The sequence below is a fragment of the Barbatula barbatula genome, assembly GCF_947034865.1.
Source record: "Barbatula barbatula genome assembly, chromosome: 9".
Taxonomy (NCBI): Eukaryota; Metazoa; Chordata; class Actinopteri; order Cypriniformes; family Nemacheilidae; genus Barbatula; species Barbatula barbatula.
Genome location: NC_136772.1, coordinates 2,738,861 through 2,761,277, shown reverse-complemented (window position 1 = coordinate 2,761,277; position 22,417 = coordinate 2,738,861). Strand labels below are relative to the sequence as shown.

At 40.4% G+C, this 22,417-nt stretch overlaps 1 protein-coding gene across 4 annotated transcripts in view; it reads right to left on the bottom strand.

Moving 5' to 3' along the window:
• Window positions 1–22,417, bottom strand: part of hdac4 (histone deacetylase 4) — a 142,531-nt gene that overhangs the window by 65,567 nt on the left and 54,547 nt on the right. For 3 of the 4 annotated variants that reach the window (XM_079465042.1, XM_079465043.1, XM_079465044.1), the window contains one exon: window positions 2,259–2,497. In XM_079465042.1, the coding sequence (XP_079321168.1) occupies window positions 2,259–2,497 (239 nt within the window). Of the gene's footprint in view, window positions 1–2,258; window positions 2,498–11,318; window positions 11,492–22,417 lie in introns of those variants that run through there. The other variant, XM_079465045.1, reaches the window with a different exon arrangement.

The following is a 22,417-nucleotide window of genomic DNA, read 5'->3' as shown; positions in this document are numbered from 1 at the left end:
ACAGCATCCATCAAAAGCGCTGCGTTACGCTTTAGCCCTTTAGCGCTGAGATTAGCTCACATACTGCCTGCAGCCTGCGAGGCTATTTATAGCACGCGCTCGGCTCCTACGTTCCGATTGGTTATACCTTACTGTGGCAACGCAGAAAAGTCTGAGGTCTGCAGAGCTCACAGGCTCCCGGTGTTTCCCAAGCACAGAGTTCCCATAGCGATCGCAGCCGTCCTCTGCCCAACCGCATGAGTCAGTTTTGCATTCTTCACTGCAGTCGCATGTCTCGCAATGGCTCTCATTGACTACCTGTGTGTTTGTGAACGTACCCGTGTGACCGTTTTCAGGCAGAAGTCGCATTGATTTTTATTGCATTTACGCATTGGCAGCCATGCAGTCAACGTATGTATATTTTTGGGAGTCTTTGTGAATCAAACCCATGATCTGCTAAACCGGAATGTCTGTCTATAGCAATATTAATAAGTTTGCATTTGCATTTGTCCCAGCATTCTAATGTTAAACCAACTTAAAATGCGAAAATGTCCATGCATACGCATTTGTACCAAATCCGCCTCAAATTTTGCGTGAGAACCTTTTCTGAGCATATAAGTAAGAACACTTGTACATAATTATTAGTGAATGAGACCCATTGAGACCTCAGCCAATGACAACAGCTCTGCCTGGAGAAACCGCAACCACACAGACGCGTACAGACCCGTTCACAAACTGCTCTGCATCACACTCTCCAACAAACATTAAACATCCAAACAAACTCAATTCCTCGCCATCCGCACGAAGACATGGAAAATCAAAGTCAGGTGTGGGAAGCCCTAAAGGGAAGGAGGAGCGGGGAGGAGAACGGTTGTAGTTCTTCACAAGAACTCTTGAAGGAATACTTCACCGCGGCATGAAAATTCTGTCATTATTTACACTCCATCATGTCGTTCCAAACACACACCGTTATTTTTCCATTTAAATCAAAAGGAGACGTTTTTGAAGAATATTCACACGGCTCACAGAGCAGTATAAAAGAGATCTATACGCGACAGAGAGGGCTTTATTTGTGCCGGAACAAGCCGGATTTGGATCCGGCACCTACGAAAACTGATCCGGCACCTCATTTGGCAGATCCCTCTCCTCCTCAAGCGCTAATGGAACACATTCGTGCTGACCTGTTGCGTGCATCATTTCATTAAAATATGTATTGTTGTAGTATAAAAACTATCTCTGTCAAAATTATCCATCTTCAATTTTCCACGGAAAAAAATCAGGCTTTGAAATAACATCAAGGTGAATAAATAATGATTGCATTTGTTTTGCGCATATGTGACCCAGATCCGTTTTCTGCATGACAGTGTGAACAGGACAAACCACATGGAATCCGATCTTTTTATGTCTGATCCGAGCCACTTCCATATGTGGTCCCAAATCAGATAAAGGTCAGATTTTTTGCAATGCGACCTCAATCTGAACGGTCATATCAGAATTCATTGGACTTTTGCGTCGTTGTAGATAGACATGCGTCACAATTCTGCACTGATTTAAAGCTTTGCGTGCCATTCTGTTGAATGAAGTGCACTTTACAGCTCGGTTGCCAAACTTCAGGCATCAGATTATAAAAATAAGTCCTTGCACCGTCTACACCGCACGCACCGCTGCATGATGCGATGCAACAAATGACTATAGAATCCATTATGATGCAAAATTTTGAAAGGACAAACGCCTAAATGGTTTCTTTTGTCTTTTATTGCTTTGCATCCATCACTTGCGTGCGTGTTGACATGATGGTATAACATATGCTATAGGTGTTTTCTCCTCCTTGCTGAAACGTGCAGACCGGCTTGCGGACTGCTCCGGGAAGACTCTCAAATCGCACCGCGAGATCGGCCGCTCAGCACCGCATAAAGTCAAACACACCCGTTGACTTGACATTTACTTATATCTGTATGACAGCGTGCTGCGTGTTATTGTTATTTTGCGCATGCGATTCAGTTTGTAACCATCATAAGTTCACACTGGAATCTGATATTGGCCACGATTTGAAAATAGTGTGAACAGTCGAACAAAAAACCCCAGATCTGAGCGGAAAATAGGAATTGAGCATTATCACGCTCGCAGTGTGAACGTATTATCTTTGTGACCAACAATGATGCTTAATCTCAGCTGCAAAGAAATGTTTATTGAGCATCCCACTTTTTCTCATTCATCGTGAGAGCAGCATCTTATTTATGTCTAGAGTCTTTGGTTAAAGGCGAAGAGAGAAGAGTCACCTTGACATGCTCCTGCAGCTGCACCTCGTGCTGTCGAGAGAGCTGCTCGTGTTGACGCTGGAACTCCTCGATGAGCCGCTGCCGCTGTATCTGCTGCTTCTGTTTGAGGATCAGCAGTTCCTGCTGAAGCTGCTGTTCGCAGTGATCCGGGGGCGCCAGGGCTAAATGATGATCCACACGCAGATCCATGGGGATGGCAGACGGGGGCAAGTGCAGTGGCAGTGCGGCACTCACATCAACTGTGGAGAGAGAAAGAGAATGAGTGATAAAAAGGAGAGTTTGAGAGAAAGCAAAAAGGCTAATTTCTTGGGCAACAGCTGTCAATCATTCTGTCTGTCAACTCGACATCTTTTTGTCTGAAGCATGCAAGGTTCTGAAAGTGTTTTGTGTAGTATGTGCACGAAGAATAAACATCGTTCCCCAATTCTCCACAAAACAAACTGCTTCTGAAAGAAGACATTGTAAAAATACAAATACATAAACGGCCGCAGAGAAAAACGAAGAGACCCGGGAGTGACAAAGTCATCCAACATCATTGTGAAAGACTGAGAGAATGACCAGACAAATGAAAACTGTAAGTACAATACATGTATATTACTGTTATATTAATTCAAAGTGAATATGAATCTGTTTTCTTTGCCGTATTTGAGGCCTGAAAAAATACAGAGGATCTTTTCTGTTATTTTGACCTGTTTCTCCATTAATGCAAATAAATTTGTTTTTTTTGGAGGGGAAATATTATTAGTAGTTCACAGAATGAAACAAAAATGATAATTTTACCTAAACACACACCTATAAACTCAAAAATCTGAAAACCTGAAAATTATTCTTTTCCCATGGCTGTATATATCTTTTGTCAAGCTAGAACTAGACCAAGGTGAAAAATCTGAGATTCACGGTAAACAGCCTCGGACACCACACAGCATCCAGGGCGTGGGACCTCTCAATTCATGCAGTGCCTGAATGAATGAAAAGAGGATTCTAAAGAGAAACACTAACCACATTCATGCTCCGAGTCAAAGCTTCACTAGCGGGACGTCACGATGCCCCGAATGGCGCAAGTCAGAGGATGCTCTTCTGACCCCACAGAAAAGACCGCGGCCACACAGAGGCATATGTCAAAGGCTACTTGATATCACAAAATAAAAACCTCCTTCTTATCCTGACCAAATCACTTCACAGAATCATACTTCTGACGCAAATCCTGCTCCACAAAGAGTCTGTTGATGCCCAGCCCCAGGAAGTGACCACTGTGCTCTCCGGCAGCCCACGCACGGTCGGACAGGAAGCAGTCAACAAGTGAACTACTTCCTCTACCTTTGCAAAAATTGCTCAGATAAGCGGTCCGTCCAACCCTGCTTTTGCTGACAAGAGACTTGCGAAACATATTTGCATTCGCCACCCAGTCCAAACAAACACAACAGTTAATGGTAATAAACGTGACAGACAATTAAACAGAAAAACAACTTGAATAAATAAATACTATTTAAAACGTTAACCAGAGCCAAATTCAGAAATAATTCAGAATTCAGAAAGAATTGAGAGATAAAAAGACGTGATATGAGAAAACAGAGCTATTCGTTCTCTGTATTGTACCTGCATTACATTCACATTGAAATACTCTTATTCATACAGTATAATGACTTTTGATATGAATATTTCTCACAATGTTTCCTGGTTTGTCCTTATTGTGAATTATTTTATTTATCTTTATATACTGCATATTTTACATTTATATTATTGTAATTGTTCATTGTTGTTTATGGCCTTCTACCCTTCCTCTTTAAAAACTGTTGGTTTAACTTAAAAGTTAATTCTACTTAAAATATTTACATTTACATTTAGTAATTTAGCAGAAGCTTTTATCAAAAGCGACTTACAGAGGAGGAAACATTGGAAGCAATTATAACAACATATGTAACAAAATACATAAGTGCATTCTGGATCATCTATTAGTTAATATTAGTTAACAAGAGTTTACAACAAGTTAACAAATATCTTTAAGTTGAATTAACTCCAGATAACAAATCCTTTTCTCAGGAAGAATGTTTTATACTGAAACACAGATGACAAAGATATTGAATCTGAATAATGACAGCGTGGACTGGTTCAAGGTAAAATCAAATTTCTCGATTGTTTCCAAGTAATTATCACTAAATTACACCGAAATGTTAAACAATAAAACGGACACTAGCCAACATTTTACCCAAGGTGCAACATTACATCATCTGACGATGAGAGCGGGATTGAAGACAGGCAGCATCCATTTCCATCTTTTTGCTTCTGAGCAGTCAGTGAACCAACTATTCCTGCACCCAAATCCAAAAATCCACCCGTCTCGATTGAAGATTCTGTTTTCTTGAAAGCAAACCCCCGATGCAGAGCTAGATTTTGTTTACTATTGTAATTATTTCCTGCAGGAAGGATTAGGTAACATTTGCGTTAGAAGTTCACGGACTGGCAGCCAGCCGTAATTCAAATCTTTACTGTTCTCTCTGAGGATAAACACCAGAGGACACAAATAAGACCAAGCATTAAAAACAGCCGCAGCACTGTGTGTTACCAATAAGAGAGACATTGGGGACGTAGGGCAACGTGCATTTCTAACCAATTAGAATGATGCATAATGATGCAATACGAGCGTAGAAAGAAATAATGCAACACTGGACCTGCAAAAGGGGATTTGCTGACACGCACAGCGCTAGCCAGAGCGAGTTAGCATGCACGCGGGCGCACACCCACGCACTCTCTCTACAGCATAAACTGATTGAGACTGATTTGCCAAGGCCGTGGATGCAGCGGCCAACCATTACACCATGTACTGTACCTTGTGAGGAGTGATGCATCCTGGGAAAACAAGCACTCTGCACTGCTATCCATCAGCAATGCATCACATTTAGGTCCGTGGAGGAAATGGGTGCAGGTGCAAAGAGACCATGCTAAACGCATTTACTGCGTCAGTCGTCCTTATTAAAACACATGCATTTACATCTACAATGCTTGTCAAACAAGACAAAAGTTTTGGAGACAGCTGAGACATGCATGCAGATTTTTGAATATTGTGTCAACACGATTCTAGTTTACATGCATTTGGCAGATATTTACTGTGCATTCCAGGTATACATTTTTTAACAGTATCTCTCTTGGGATTGAACCCATAATCTTAGCACTGCTAATGCAATACGCTACTAATTGAGCTACAAAACAAGATCACTTTTTATTTTAAATGCCCGAAAAAAAGTAAACCCCAAGTGCCCCCAAGCCTAAGGCCTGTACAGTAAAGTAATTCACTCCCCCCCCAAAAATCTCATTTTACTCACCCCACAATGTTCCAAACCCAAATGAAGTGCAAAAGATCTTTTAATGAACATCCGGTTGGGTTGATTCAGTACTTTATGACTCACTTTAACACTTAATAAAGCAGCCCAGAATGTCAGCAGGGACGTACAGTATGTGTGACTCCCGATAATTTTTCAAGGACTACGATTAGGTTTAAAACATTACAGTAAAATTGTTGTGACATGACATCTCAAGTCATCTCATGTTTCATGTTGTCTGTCGCTGAGCTTCTGCATCAAGGGGTTTGGAACGGCATGAGGACGATTCAAGCTGCTGCTTAGTAAACTTGATCGGTCTGAACTAACTGGAGTTATCTGTTTTGATCCAAACACGCTGCCCTGAAAGTGCTCTAAAAATCGCCAGAGTAGCATTCCGAGGTATTCAGTTTGGTATGAGAGAAATGTGTAGACAATTTTTCAACCCACCATTTTAGTGCTATAAATACCAAGTCCGACTTTCCTGGCCCAAAAAAAGGAAACAAGGCATAAGACGCACGCTTTGGATGTTGCATCACATCCTGCGACACTAGTACCATGTCAAAAAAAGTACATTTTGAAAACAAACGTATTTTCTCCAGAACGGCACTGTGAATCCGGGCCTGTAGCCAAACGCCTCCCCTTTCCAAACCAGCGTCCCTTGTTGACCCCCGACCCTAGCCGAGATGCCCAGGGTAATGAGATCGCATCAGAGTTGCGTACTGGTGACGTCAGCCGAGTCCCAGTATTCTATAGGACACGTTCAGATGAACAAGAGGCATTTGTTCTGACCCGTGGAGAGACCAGTGTCCACAGCGTGCTAAAAAATCTGCAGTGACACACTTCAGTATGAATAGAGGAGGAACATCTTAACCTGATTTTGCTTAAGCCAACAAAGTGTCACTCAACCTCTGCTGTAAATGATTTATAAACTATAAAGGGCTGAAAACTTTGAAATCGGATGAATGAAATTGTCAACTTTTTCCATTTCATATACTTGCGTTGACATGGCTTTCATAATTTTTTACTCGATTTTTCAGTTATTAGTGTTTTGTGGTACTTACTGAGTGATTCGAATGATGTGAATTTACAATAGCCATTCCAAACCGAAGCCGCTATAAATAACCTGAGCTAAACAACAGCCTCATCTTCTCCATAAACATTGACTATTAATGGCATGAGTCACTGGTTTTTCTGTGTCCCTTGAGGAACTACGTAAGAGCAATCAATGTCCATTTGTTAGCAGGTTACAGTGGCACAATAGCTGATGGATGTAAGCGTGTAAACGTTTATGCAAACAGAGCAGAATGATCATGTAGTGCATGTAATGCTATTCTAATGGACGAAGATTAAATGCAAATGCACATTTTGAGATATTAACCTGTGAGTGGCCTATGCATATCTGACAGAACCTGTGGAAAGGCATGTGAAAGTGAGGTCATGCGGTTGAACATTTCAGTGGAGATGGGGGGATTGCACAGAACATGAAGATTAAATTATGTGAAAAGAGCTTCGGTATAAAAAACTAAAAAGGAAATTGAGCATATTTTTAAGATCGTCATTTAAGGGACATCATTTACTACCATAGTAGGAAAAATCATGATTAAAATGTTTTGATTAATCGTGATTAATCACAGATCAAATATATGATTAATCAGGTAATTTTTTAATCGATTGACATCACTAATTTGTATATTTCTGGGTAATAATATACATTTGGGAGGAGTGCCTAATTATCGTTTTAATATCTTCATGAGAGAGAGAAAGAGAAGAGAGAGAGAGAGAGAGAGAGAGAGAGAGATGAAACCCTAAACTTTCCCTCACTATTTCTCCTCCCTTCCAAGTCTTTAAATAAAATTAGACATGAAATCGCTTATGAGGTCATGATGACATCAGCAGGGTTGCCGTGGTATACTTGTGTGTGTTTACCAGTCTGGAGGCTCGGACGCCGCCTGAACATCAGCTCCAATACGCAGGCAAAAATCCAAACCCCGTCAGCTCGAGGAGCTTTATAAAAAGTCTCTTTTAGACTAAACGCCAGCTTAAGTAAAAGGCAAGACACACTCAGCTCTTCCACACAGCTGTCCTCGCTTGGCAGGAACCACGCAGCTGGCTTTGTGCAGTGATGAGATTGTGTATTAGGTGCCTGTGTGTGTTTGTATATCATAATTCAACCAACAGGATGCCACTCCCCATTAGGTTCCGTTGCTAAACCCTTCATTTCTTTTAGGCGAACAGTCAACGTCTCTATTGAAATCAATCGATACTCTTACCTTCCCTCGGCTCATGCTATAATTTACAGTACAATTATATTTTTTCCCTGTTAAGAAGGCAACATCAAAATTCACTGCGTTCTTGACCCCAAGCCTTGAGTGCCATCTCAAAGCCTTGCTAACTAAAGGGCGGGGTATACTTGACTTTCCGCTGTCAATTGCAGATAAGCACGGAGAGATGAGTTTGACACAAGCGCAGTACATAACCGAGTGCATTCGGCTGATTCAACTTTTTTTGACGCATGCGCTGTTGTGCACAGACCCTCCTGATGAAGAAAATTACATTGGGCGGACGGCCGGACTATACTTTTGCCTTTATGCACCCGAATGGATGAGGCGGTAAAGCTATGCTACACAGGCCTTGAAATTTATCCCATTAATTGAAGTGCAGCAAAAATCCCCGGCCACCCGCACCCAAGCTTAATTCGGAGACTTGCGATGAATGTACAATTACAGGCTCTCAGGCTCGGAGAGTACCGTAATCGCAGCTTATCAAGATGTGCATTGAGACCCGTTATCAAACAAAACGCTCAGAAAAGGGAATGCTATCAGAAGCGTTTCCTCCGAGTCTCAACATCACCAATCGACTTTAGGTGGCGAGCCAAAGTCAACGGAGAGGTTGAGTTATCCGTACAGACACCCAATCTCACAAATGTGTGTATAAAAATGCCGCTCGTTCTCTCAAAAGCTTTAACAGTAATGAAACATGACACGTTGACAGTAAACAGAAGCTAATGTATAGTCAATCGCAGCAACACTGCCATGGGCAATTATATGATATAAAGGACCACTGTAGACCACTTTGCAAGATTGTCTGACACTGGTCTTACATACAGAATATAATAAAATCTTGATCCGGTTGTAAATGTTCTGTTAGTTTGTGTAGTGTTACAAAATGAAACGTTCTTCTGGACCAGCATTGTTCACTTCTTCCAAAGTGGTCTATAGACCTAAAAATAAATATTGAATGAAAGACTTACAGTATATCACAATAAATATCACAACGTATCAATATGCATTACTAAACTGATGCGTACCAATTAAATATGAATTATACATCATGTTTCATATTTATTTAGTAAAAAGACCTAAACAACATTCATTTCATCCATATACTATATGTACTGACAAAAATCCATTCATGCTATACTGAATTTAAAGAAGCTGAAGGCAAAAAAATTAATCAAATCAATCAATCTGCGGCCATAGCATCACTAAACGAAGAGCCCTTTATAAACAGCTCTCTCTCTCTCCCACTATGACAAAAGAACTCTCAATCTTAACCAGACTCCGCCTCTAACAAGATGCTCCAGGACCCCTCCTCCAATGATCGACGCGACCAGCAGCTGGAGCTATTTTTATCCTCAGGTCCCCTAGCAGAGTGGATGCTTGACTTAACTTGGTTGGATTAGGATTAATTTGTGCTTTCAAACCAAGACAAACATTTGATAAATGTCCTGGTGAGGTGCATTACGGAACCTTAAAAACAGACTGCGTAAAAGTCAGCGGGTGCAGGAGTTGAAAACGTGCATCCAAAAAAGTTTCACAGGTTCAGATGAGAAGAGAGAAAACTGGAGCGTACGCGTTCATTTATTAAATATACATTTATATACATATATAAAATATAAAAGCATTTTATAGATACACTGTGTGTTCAGATTATAGCAAAAGAAAAAATTTATACTGCCAAAAATACTAGATTCAATCCTAAAAAATACATGCAAACTCTAATCTAATCTTAATCTTTATACGTCTCCTGCAAATGGAGGCTACACCTGTTCCCCTGGAAACAAAATTGAGTTTAACAGAATATCTGTTTTAAACATTTAGCGAAGATCTAACCAGTGGATTTAGTTACAAGTAAACTTGTATCCATAAAAGCAATACCTTAATTGATGAATTTTACGGAAAGAACTACAATTCTGACCACAAAGTCATCTAATTTCTTCTGTATCCTCTGTACAAACAATGCCCAAGACACCCTGCTCTGCTCTTGTTTTCCACACCGGTACAGAATGTCACTGCCGTTTGAGTCTGATCGCATCCACCTGCCCCTATTCAATACAAAACCCCAAATCAAATCGTGACTGTTGGCTTTCCGTGTCAATCACGCAGACTCGACTCGTCTCGTCTATGTGGGCAGATTTTGGCTTGAATAAGTTGCACACTGCTTAGACCAGACTCTGAGCAGATGGCTCAAATAAAAAGCTTCCCTTATTAAACTTGAGAAATGCTGGGGTGTTCTGCGAAGCCACTGGACAAGTCAAATCTGCTTTTAATAGACACGAGAGAGAAAGAGAGAGAGAGAGAGAGAGAGGGGAGTGAGCAATGCCCAGTCAATTGTGAATGGCACTGAGGTAGGACACTGCAGGTTTCTAGCTGACTAAGTGTGTGCGTGCGTGTTTTTGTGTGTGGTGTCATCTGGACACTGCCCACCACATTTACAACAACACACAAAGATCTCAAGACACGGAGACACTGAAATCCTAATTAATATAAACAGGAAACACCAAAACGGAGGTGAAAACCTCCCCACAAAACAAACACAACCATCTCTCCACTTTCTCCATATCACCTCAATTGCATCTCTCATTTCCTTCCCGTGTCCTGTAAAGCATGTTTTGTAAACATATAACGGCATGTGTGTTTTGCTGGAAACCAGGTTGCTCTATTACATAATAAGGCGGTAGTACATATTTAGCATAATCCTGCGAATTAACATCTTTCCAAATGAAAGGGACCTAAAATAGGTTTAGTATGTAAAATAACAAATAAACAACAAAACCGTTAAAAACCCGATCACACAAAAATTAAGAATTTTACATAACGCACAGTTCCGACTCAGACATGATTGTAAAACAGCTAATAAATGCACACCTGTGACCGCACGTCAGTCGAATTCTACAACGCGGCGTCGCTTGATAACCATAAACAACTCTATTTCAGTATGTGCCAAACATCCCTTAATAACAAGTTTGACCTCGTCATGACTTGTTCGGGACACGTCCCGTTCTGTATTCTCACATTGCGCCACTTTATCTTCATCAATCGCACATTGATTGATGAATCTTATGAATTTCTTGCAAAATCGGTTGATATGTTTCTATCATCGAGAGGCATGTGCCATCATACCGCCCAACCCTGGTTTCATCTTCTCTAGACAGCCTGTCCTGGACAGAGTCCCTGCACCACAAACACAGCCAAGCGGAACACCTCACACGCACACAAACACTCAGCACAATACACTACATTGACAATAAAGTAGATTGAAAAGCTTTCATCGCCGTCTCACTACTCATCACACACTGTTCAAGGATGTAGCATGCATGTACACACACACACACACACACACACACAAAAACATACACACAGTCATGACTGTTTGCATATCTCAGCACCACGCAATAAAGCCTCCACGCACCCGTCCACCCACGCAACCTCCCTCAAACACCCTGTACAGAAACAGCGCTTACCCATCAGCCCCTCGGGTCCAGAACAGGGAGACAGGGGGACACCGTGCCGAAGGGTTTACGCAGACTCTGGCGGAGGGGAAACACACGCTCTCTCTCCCGCGAGCAGCACGCGATGCATGAAACAGCACCGACTGCCGCGCTCTCCGTCTCTCACATTCCCTGTTTCTCTCTCTGACTCTCTTCCCTCAGGCTGTATCTGTATCTCTCTCTCTCTCCCTCCCTCACCCTCACCTCTCGCCCCTCCTCGTTCCTCGCTCCCCTCCCCTCGGCCGATGACATCACAAAACCCTTGCAGGCATGCTGAGTGTTTATGTGCACTGCTGTGGTTTCCTGGAACATGAAGCAGATTCACAGTAAGTCCAGGATTCTCTCTCTCTCTCTCTCTCTCTCTTTAGTGCACTTCATCCGTGTTTACAGAGAGCGCAACAGTGGCCGCCAACTTTTTCAGCCGTATTTTTCCCCATTCATGGGCGATCTTCAATTGAGATTTTTGAACCTTAAACCAAACTAAGCAGCTCCGTCTATACCTCCGTCCTATATATATATATATATATATATATATATATACTGTGTGTGTGTGTATGTATATATAGGCTTTATTGCGTGGTGCTGAGATATGCAAACAGTCATGACTGTGTGTATGTTTTTGTGTGTGTGTGTGTGTGTGTGTGTGTACATGCATGCTACATCCTTGAACAGTGTGTGATGAGTAGTGAGACGGCGATGAAAGCTTTTCAATCTACTTTATTGTCAATGTAGTGTATTGTGCTGAGTGTTTGTGTGCGTGTGAGGTGTTCCGCTTGGCTGTGTTTGTGGTATATATATATATATATATATATATATATATATACAGTATATATACATATTGTATCTATGTGTGTGTGTATATATATATATATATATATATATATTTATATATACACACACACAGTATATATATATATATATATATACACACACACACAAACACACATTCATACATTCATTCATACATACATTCATATTATATACAGTATATATACACACACACATATATAAATATATATATATATATAAATATACATATATATATATATATAATTTCCTATAGAATTGTAATCAGAATTGTATTTATAGCGCTTCATATTCATATAATACAAAAAATATGTGGATCTCTCTTCTCAAAATTACTGGAAGTATAGTGCTACAATGATGCCTTCTATAAGGCTAATGGTAGAAACGCCTAAAAAGATGTATACGTTGCAATATAAATAATAACAAAATTGTGATATGTGTGAACTGTCCCTTTAAAGAAAGATTAATTCAAACATGGCAGCAGGATGGTGTTATAAAAAGTGTGAGCGAACACACGTCTCATATGACCATACATTTAACATCTCATTCTCATCTGGCCCTATGGGAGCTCAGCTGTACAGCTCATTTACGGCTTCTCTTGAGTTGTTCATTTCATTGATTAATTGACTCATCGGACAGGAATATCCTGATGCTCGTGAACTCAAACCCCTGCGTTCAGCCATCGATCATCTCAGCACATTGTTTTGCTGAATCACTAAGCTCATAATTCTTACAAACATTAAGCTATTTCATTTGCGATCACTATAAACATGAGAAAAACAAGCGTACGTGTGCACACACAGCAGAGGGGTTTGGAGTGCTAATGCAATAACATAATAATACGTTTGGCATGAGTTTCACAAGCCCCAGCCCTTGTTCATCTGTCGTCTAATTAATCTAGAAGTCGCTGGCCTCCATTTTTGAGAAGAAAACAAACCCGTGATTAGTCATTTCTTATTCTGATTAATAAAAGTAAGAAAGTTGGAGAGCAACAGGGTTCTTGAGCATAAAACTTTAACCGGACATTATTTAGGCACACGTGGCTTCCCAAGTGCGTTCCGTTTAAATGAACGACACGGAATAATGTTATTATACTTTGTGGTATAGGTTCATATTTACATCGAGGTGAATAAATCATAAATAACTAACTTGGAAGCAATCCATTTATTATTATTATTTATTGCTTAATGTTTTTTGTATAACTATGCTTGCATGGTGTTTTTGTTCTTAATCTGAATGAATGTATGGTTGTATGTTATTTGTATAGATGTGTACATATATATATCTATATTATCTATTCTTTATTACTGTATTTAAGTTATTGTTACTTTCTGTCAGGCCAAAGATGAACCCAAAAAAGACAGAAGCAATCCATACACTTTTTTCAGTAATATATAAATCTCAGTCACTGAGCAAGAACATAAAAAATCTAAAGTGTTAAAAAAATCTAATTTTACCCCGATTCACAACGGATTATTTTATAAAAACGATTTATGATTTTATGAGCCGTTGGGGAAATATCAGTTTGATGTCATCACATAGAGATGCAGTAAGTACATAAAGAAACCTGCAATTTTATGTTTCAAACAGAGATGGCATTATAGAGGCATTTAACAGCTTTAACATCAGATATTAAACTCGAAAAATCTACAGGAGGTATCGAATTGACTTCCGTATTCAATATATCTAATGTTCTTTAATTCTGTAGATATTATTAATCCAGATTTTTTTTATGGATTTACGTAATACACATTATGCAACACGCTTGCCTAAAAATGAATTTTTTTTTCCATTAGATGCTCCTTGAAACAAAATTGTAAGAGCAGATCACAGCGCTGCCCGCTTCAGAGAAATCACAAACAAAATCATTAAAGCTGTGATGCATGAAGCATCTAGGATTCTGAAAAGCAACCTCCATCTGGGATATCCGTGACACCCCACACTCCCCATCCACGAAATCAAAGACGAAATGACACTTTTATTCTGTAAGGTTTGTCTACAGCTGCTTGAAGAGTTTGTGATATGCACTGTGGGCGGAGACATCGAAGGTCCGCTGAGGTGAAGCTGAGGTCCATCTTTACGGCACGGCCAAAGCTGCTGGGTCACGTTGGTAAAGCCTGACGCTTAACAAAGCAGAAAATCGATGGCACATTTACTTGAGCTCAATGTTAATCAATACGCAGCGTGTTCAGAAACGAGCGCAGAAAGGGAGAGAGAGCGCCAGCTGAAATATTTATCCTACAGATCTCTTTCATACGAGCAAACAATACCACATGGCCAACACCCAAACCCAGCGCTGCTGGATCTTTTACAAAGAGCCCTCGAGCATTCAAACTCTGCTCGGCCCAAAATAGAGAGAACACAATCCCGACTCTCATATAAACTCAAACAAATCGTATCGCACAAAAGACGAAATGTAATCGACAAATACTCTTAAGATCATTCTGTACGCTACAGAGACTGAATTTAGCTCTGTAAACAGGAAGTTTGGAGTAAAATGAAGATGGGCGGCATGAGCAAACTCTTACATCATGGTGTGAGTAATTTTATATCACAGCTGCAGCGAATACCACAATATAGTTGCTTTTTGCAAATGTTTGCGGGAAATTCAAGTGAAAATGATCTATATGTTAAATATATCTAATCTATACATACATACCAGGTTCCTTAGAAAAAGGCAAACAACTGACTAGCATGACATCAACAAATCCCAACGGCATTCAGATGCGCAGATAACATTCACAAACACAGAGCCTCGGACAGAAATAGCCTGTCTCTGCACATCAAGTGATCAAGAGACGAGTCAAGCGCTCTACAGCGTTCAAGTTCTTTGACAACAAAGGTGTCTATTAAAAAACACCTGGACCCAAACACCTGGAAGGCTGCCAAAAACCTCCACACATCTCATGCAAACTACCACCGCTTTATGAAATGGAAGGCCTTTTCCGTTCTCGGAATGTATAATCCATCCTGCCCCGGCTATTTTAGTTAAAACAACAGATCTGCCCTTATGAACGCAGTTGAAATAGAAAGATTTGAAAGAAAAGAACAAGGGAAAATTGTAACGCGTGTGATCCAGGACGTGCGGAGGTGGAAGGAAATGTTGCCGGGTTTCCACTACCTGACAATACAGTTCTGTGGATGGAGAGGTCAGCTACCTACGATGATCAATGATTCACCCTCATGTCATTCAAATTGGGTATATGACTCTTTTCTCTGTGGAACACAAGAGCAGATATTTTGAGAAACGTCTCAGTGGTTTCGTGTAAATACAAGTGAAGTCAATTCGGGCCGATGGTGTTTGTTTATCACCATTCTTCAAAATATCTTCTTTTGTCTTCTCTAGAAGAGAGAAACTCATACAGGTTTGAACGACGGTGAATTCATAATAAATACTTTTGTATCTTTGGGAGAACTTTCCTTTTAAATGGACTTGTGCATAAACAAGGAAGCAGGCAAAGTAAACAAGTTGTCTGTGTGTTTGAGAAGTAAGGATACTGTCGCTTTCCCACTTTAATATGCTAAAACAGGTTTTTGGATATAGGGCACCGTATCTCTCCTTCTTTAACAGCGCTGGGCCGGTGTGGTAAATAATGCAGTTCCTCTAATGATCAACTCTGAATGAAGAAAATCTGCAGCCAGCCAAACAGATGAGAGACATAAATAAAAGATGGATGCTACAGTATAAACAAGGAGCCTCGCTTTACTCGGGGGAAACGACAGACCTGAAATAAAGAAATAGACTGCAAGAACCGTATTTTCATCCTTTTCCCCCTCAAGGCACTAAAGCCCGACTCCAAATATGTGAAATATGGTGTCATGTATTATTGATTTAAGCTATTTATAATCCTGCCTGTGTGTGTGTGTGTGCGTGTCCGGCTGCAGACTCTGAGATAGATGTAGCAGTGTTTCGTTTTAATACGACACGTGACTTACAGCTCTCCCATTTGTTTTAAATGGCAACATTAATAATGTTTCCAGCAAACTCCAGAAGAATTGCTGGTGTAATGACGCGAGAATGAATGCTGGATAGCTTTGAATAAAATGAGCATTAAGCCAGGAAATATTATTTTGCGGCAAACAAGTTAAACTTTTTTTTACCAGTCCAAGGTTTAGGCAGGCCTATTTATTCGTTGTTTGCATTTAATACCGTATGCTAAAATTCTCTATTAACGGCATTAAAATAAGTATATAAATATTAGAAAATAAGTCAAAAACAAATGAAAGAAATCTATTGATCAAAAACAGCTTCTTATAGCTCAACAGGTAAATCCTGGCATAGAAACGACCTAAAATGAACTGTACATCGCTTTGGATAGAGGTATATGCCGATTAACTTTTTAAACAGTATTAAAGTTTCCAGGCATGCAGGGCACCTGGCTGCTTTTCCTTCGCTTTCCGGTCCAACGCACCCTTTCGAAAATAGTTTGACAAATAAATAAAACAATTAAAAAAAAGAAATCGCAGTTACAGTTTATAAACAATTTCAATTATTTAATCCCAAAACTTCACAACATAACATTGTAAAGATCATCAAAAACAAATCTATTCAAGTGTCCGGACCTTAGACTTAGAGTTTAAAAAGCAAGATAGGGAACGTGTAACACAGAGAGGCCAGTGATTCAAGGCGCTAGCTAAGCCCGGAGGCTTCCGAAATGTACTTTGCTTTCCACAAACAAGATAATAACAGCTCTTCATGCAAAGTTTGTATTGGATTATTGAGGCTAATTGCTATTTTAAACAGCCCTGATCTCTTCTTCTGCATCACTGCTCAAGCCAAAGAGCATAAACATGCACACAAATACACACACAGGTTTGAAAGAAGATGGATCGGCGCGAGGTCTGGACGTCAGGAACTGCATCTCACAAACCTCGCAACTACCCAGTAGGTTCAATTGAAATATATTTGACAACATGACACTTTTAAACCTTAAACTAGCTTCTTTACCCTAAACAAAGCATGCATGTCTATTGTGTACCAAATTTATAATAGTTTTGTTTTGAGTTGTATTGTTGTTGTATTCAAATACGTACAATATATTAATGTTTTATATTACATTCATATTAATATATTAGTTTATTAAAATACAAATATAAATACAAAATATATTAATTTTTTAAATAAGCTTACATTTTTTTGTCTTGGTAAAATTTTTAGCAGTTTTGTTATGTGATTTTGTCATTTGTTTCAATAACCAGAAACGGTTTTCATTTTTGTAACTTAAATAACCTTATTGTCTCCACTTATGCACAAAGTCCCCATCTGAATTAAATACAAGGTCTGTAAAAACGGAGCGACTCATTACTGCGCCATTCATTGACCTAACAATTTACATTTCTGTGACATTTCTGCCCCAAGTCCTTATTAACTTCTGACCTTTGCACTCGGGTCATCCTCACTGCCAAACTCCGTCCGATCACCCCTGGCCATGGTCAAATCTATCACGAGGTGCGTTCAAAGAGCCCGACCCCTCTGAAGTTTACTCCTAGTGTGTACTCAACCCTCATTCTTTTGTTCTCTCACACTCGTGTGTCAAAACAACATCAATGGCTTCTGCTGCCAAGAGAACGTAGGAGGAAAGATCTCATTCATATTTAGTCAACCCCTCAGGCTCATCACCATCTCTCTACCACCTCCTCGTGCCGAGAGAGTGGGTGTGCTGGTCCATTAGCACTCCAGCTCGAGAGCGGAGAGGCAAAGCTCCGGACCCCTGCAGACTCTCGGCCTGGCCTGACCGGGTTTGATCAGAGATTTTGGAACAGTTCAGATCCTCCCATCCTTTCTCTCTTCGTAAGCTGTTAAGACATGATGCTGGTGAGGTAGACCAATGTTAGAAGCACGGTGCACACAATGCTCTGCCTATATGAGAGGTCCATTAATAATGCACAGAGTACATGCGTTGAGGCTTTTAAAAGGCAGCCGAAATAAGGCTTTAATATTAAGGGGAGTTAATGATGTGTGTGGTGCCATGAAAACTACTGGAGGTGAAGTGATGTCTACTGTGTTCGGTCACATGGGCCGGCTTTAAACTAACCCTGCTGGCCTAAAAACACTTAAGTCTTTCTCAGAATAACAAATGTTGATAATGGGAGAAATTGAAATGATTAGAATGGTAAAATGTGGTACGTTTTGATTAAGAGATTACTATAATCTTATTGATAGATGAACGTATGATTGAAAAAGCTAAAATATTTAATACACAAATATGCAGTGTATATCAGGGCTGCGTGATATAAAAAAATGCAATGTGATGTATTTATCACATTCATCTTGAAAGAACCTACATCCTAAATTGCAATTTAAGAATTAGAGACTCAATTTGCTACGATAACCAATTGCCCAAATGGAAAATAAAAGCACACCATCCTGCTGTATGGCACACAGTCTAGACACGACACTCCCTCCCCCCGTTCACCCATACAACATTCAGAGGCCTATAAAACGCTGCCCGTCCCTTTTACTGGGTGCAGCTAATGCTCTTCAAGAATAAGACGGAGGCGAATAAATTGGGTTAAAACGTTGTCCCCTCTAGCGGAAATCAAAAGTCTGGATATGAGGAAATGACGGCTGGTTTTAAAACACGTGTTGGTGGGGAGGCACATGGTTACCCTACAGCAGGCCACACTTATTCCTGTAAAATATCATTTTCTCTGCTATTAACTGCCATGCTGGCTGTGGATCTAATGTGTTGCTCTTATCCTGTTATCGTACATAAATTGCATAAACGAGTATCGGACAGCAACAGGGCAAATGACTCCATTTTATCTAGAATACAGATGAAGTGTGACTTTTTTGTTAATATTCTCCATTTCATCTGAGAGTGTAACTTTCAACTCGCTTTTAATTGTTAACTGAGAAATTGGAAAGAATCCACCGGAGGAAGCAAAACGTGTCAAAAATAAAATGTCAAATAATGAATCCATATTTACTTCTTAATACATAATGTGAACGACTCTGATTAACCAAATCACATTCTCTGCCACACAGTTTTACTCTGAAATACGTGCTGGAAGTGAACACACTTAAAAAAAAAATCCTTTTGACAAAAGTTATGAAATACGGTTCAGAGAGTACGTCGGATTTCTCAATAACAATCTCACAGCCCTCACAGCTTTCTTTAAAACAGTAAAATTATACTGTGTGTGTGTGCGCATAAGAACATATGTACGGTATGAATGGGATGTGTTTAAAATGCCATTGAATGCACTACGGTTCTGACAGAATAGCTGTCTCCTGTCCGCTTCGCTTGGCAGCTCTGACCCGGGCACGGATGCCAAGGCGGGTGGACAGGGTGCCACATTCAGAGGAGCAGGCGGGAGGCCTGGTGACCATCTGTGAGGACTGGCACCTGGACCAGCCAGAATTCTGCCTCCAAAAACTCATGTACTGTACACGGGTGACTTCCTCAAAAACCTCTCATTTACCCAGATATACGACGGTATATACTCTCGGAAATGTATTAAAAATATGCATTTTTTGCAAATATTAGTAAGCGTTAACAACATGAGAGCGACCAAAAACATGGAGCGACAACGGACGTGTCAAAAAAAAAAGGTCAAGATGAGGAATGTATTAGGTTCCAAAAAAGGACCCTTCACTTGTACAGTATAACAGTCATTACATTTAATCCAAACAAAGAAACCGAAACATGGTCATGTAAAGCATTAACCATTTGTCAATACATTTTGTTAAAATAACATATTATGATTTACAAAGTGATGTAATCTCACCCCTTCTTTAAATTGATCACAAGTCTCATAATAAATGGTCTAAACTCGTGTCAGCAAAACTGTCAAATGCATATTTTGATGTTGAATCAGCATACAGCAAGTAATCGCTCATGCAATATATTTTTCGTAGTAAACACTTTTTGTCGTACATCCGAGTAGGGTTTTCAGGGACCTGGTAAAGCCCCGCCCTCGACCTCTGCCAGCCCCGCCCCCTCAGCTTCAACAGTGCATATCAGTTCACTGTACAAAAACTGTACAGACCTGGCCGGTCTCCAGGGCCACTGGAGCTCAGCCAGCTATGGAGAGAGAGCGAGTGAGGGAGAGAGCAGTAAGGAGTGATGAAATGACCCTTTTCTTCTGAGAGAGATGGAAATGCATCGTAAGCCAAATGAATCTATCAGCCACACGAAAACTGCCTCCACAGCGGAAACAAGGTGACCTTGATAGCCCTAAAACACACTTCTTCATTATCCTTTCAAAATGCTTTGCTCGATTCAGACAAAGTGAACGTTTTATTAACTCCCGCTTGAAATCGTTGTCATGGGTGTCACGGTTGAGTTATATTGAGCCGCGGTGCTCGTCCAGTAGATGCACATTGGGTCTGTTCTAATTAGAGATCTGCGCGGGCCTGAATTAAGTTAAATTAAGTTGAACCCGGCCTGTAAGTGAGATGCTGCATCTCTCTCTGGCACTTAAGATCTCATCTATAATTCAGACCTCTAAATAAAGAGGCCGCTCTGTGATAAAACAAGACTCTGGCAGCACCAGGCGGCCTCTCTAAGCTTATCGCTGCAGGGCCAGAACCCGAAACAGACACACACATCAACACCGCTGGAAAGCCAAACTCCAAAGTCAAGGAAAAGATTTAGCATGCATGGCAATTCGGTGTGTGTGTGTGTGTGTGTGTGGGCAGCAGGCCTGTGCACAATGCAGCCAAAAATATGAAATATTAATATTCTGACAGTATTATATATTTACACATATATAACTTATTTATGTAACTAATTATTTTTTGCTTTGAAAAGGCAATCGTACCCAATTGGATTCCAAATGTTTAATGCAAGACGTATAACATTAAAGTAAAGCTAATGATGTCCTTTTGTGTTTTGAATTGAAAAGATTCATCCGTTTATATATCAAGTTCAAACATCTGTGCATTATCACAAATATTCAATATACTGCCCGTTAAATATATGCCATCACCAACACGCATATCTTTTGGCAGACGGGTGCATCACAAGCACAAACACACACGTTTAACTGCCTCCCCCTGAATGAGACACACGCTCAGTCAGGCTACTTAATATTCAAACAAATCTGTCCTCATAAACTTCATCGGCCGCGTGTGTGAATCAGATCCTCACAGCCTCCTTCAGACAGCCAGCGTTTCTCACACACACTTTGGTTTTGGGTGTCCAAAAATGTTGTGCAAAACTCTCGGCTCTCTTCGTCTTAATTTGTCGATGGAAGAAGTTTTGTTGGCCTGGATGAACTGCCTTTACGTTCATGCATTAGCAGAATCAAAACTACATTATACTACACCTTAACACACACCATATCAGAACAAAAATGACGTTCATCATTATTTCTATAGAAGTAATAAATCCAGTATGCATTTATTGACAGGAGGCGAAAGTCCCAACACTATTCCCCGCTCTCGCTCACGTTCCCGTCTCCTATCCGACAACAGTATATTGCATATAGCTGCTGTGAAGAGAAGATGCATTTGCACGCTTTTTCGGATGAGGCTGGTTCGGAGCTGGGAGATGTGGGCGTTTAACAAGTCGACAACAGCTCATCTTCATTTTCAATTCATTTTCCGCCCTCGTAGCAGGAGATCTGCCCGGCACGTTTGAGAGAGCCAGTGCGCTTCACAAGCCTCCTCTGAGGAAAAGCGTGTACGAGCGAGAGAATCATGTGCGAATGCATGAAAAGGTCATACCGTAGGCATTACTTGACCGGAATGTGTGTGTTTGTGTCTCAGAAGATTTGACACCGAAGTCCGCAGGAAAAACACACACTCTGTGATGATTCAAGCATTCTGCAGACGCAGAAAAAACCATGTTGAAATGCACAAAAAAACACACACGCGCATATCAGGGTCAAGATAAGACCCTCTATCTGACATTAGACAGCCTGAGAAAAGCTTATCATTTAACACACTTAAAGATTTAGGAATCGGCTGAATACACGTCTCTTCCGTCTGCACCTGACCGATCAGTTCTGACCTCTATCTCTTTTCTACTCTTTCCTTCGCTCTGTATACTTTGGTGGGCTATATGAGACCGGTTTTACTACACTTTTTGTTGTCCAATTGCTTCCATTGTTTACTTCATTTGTAAGCCGCTTTGCATGAAGGCGTCTGCTAAATGACTAATAGTAAATGTAAGTGCAAACCTGTTTTGGTTCACAGTTCGATTACGATGCTTACAGTGTAAAAAGTGGTTTGTATACAAAACAGAACATGTGTGTAATATACAGAAACGGCACATTCAGCCTGACTGTTAATGGTCTTAAAACGCTCAATTATGGAT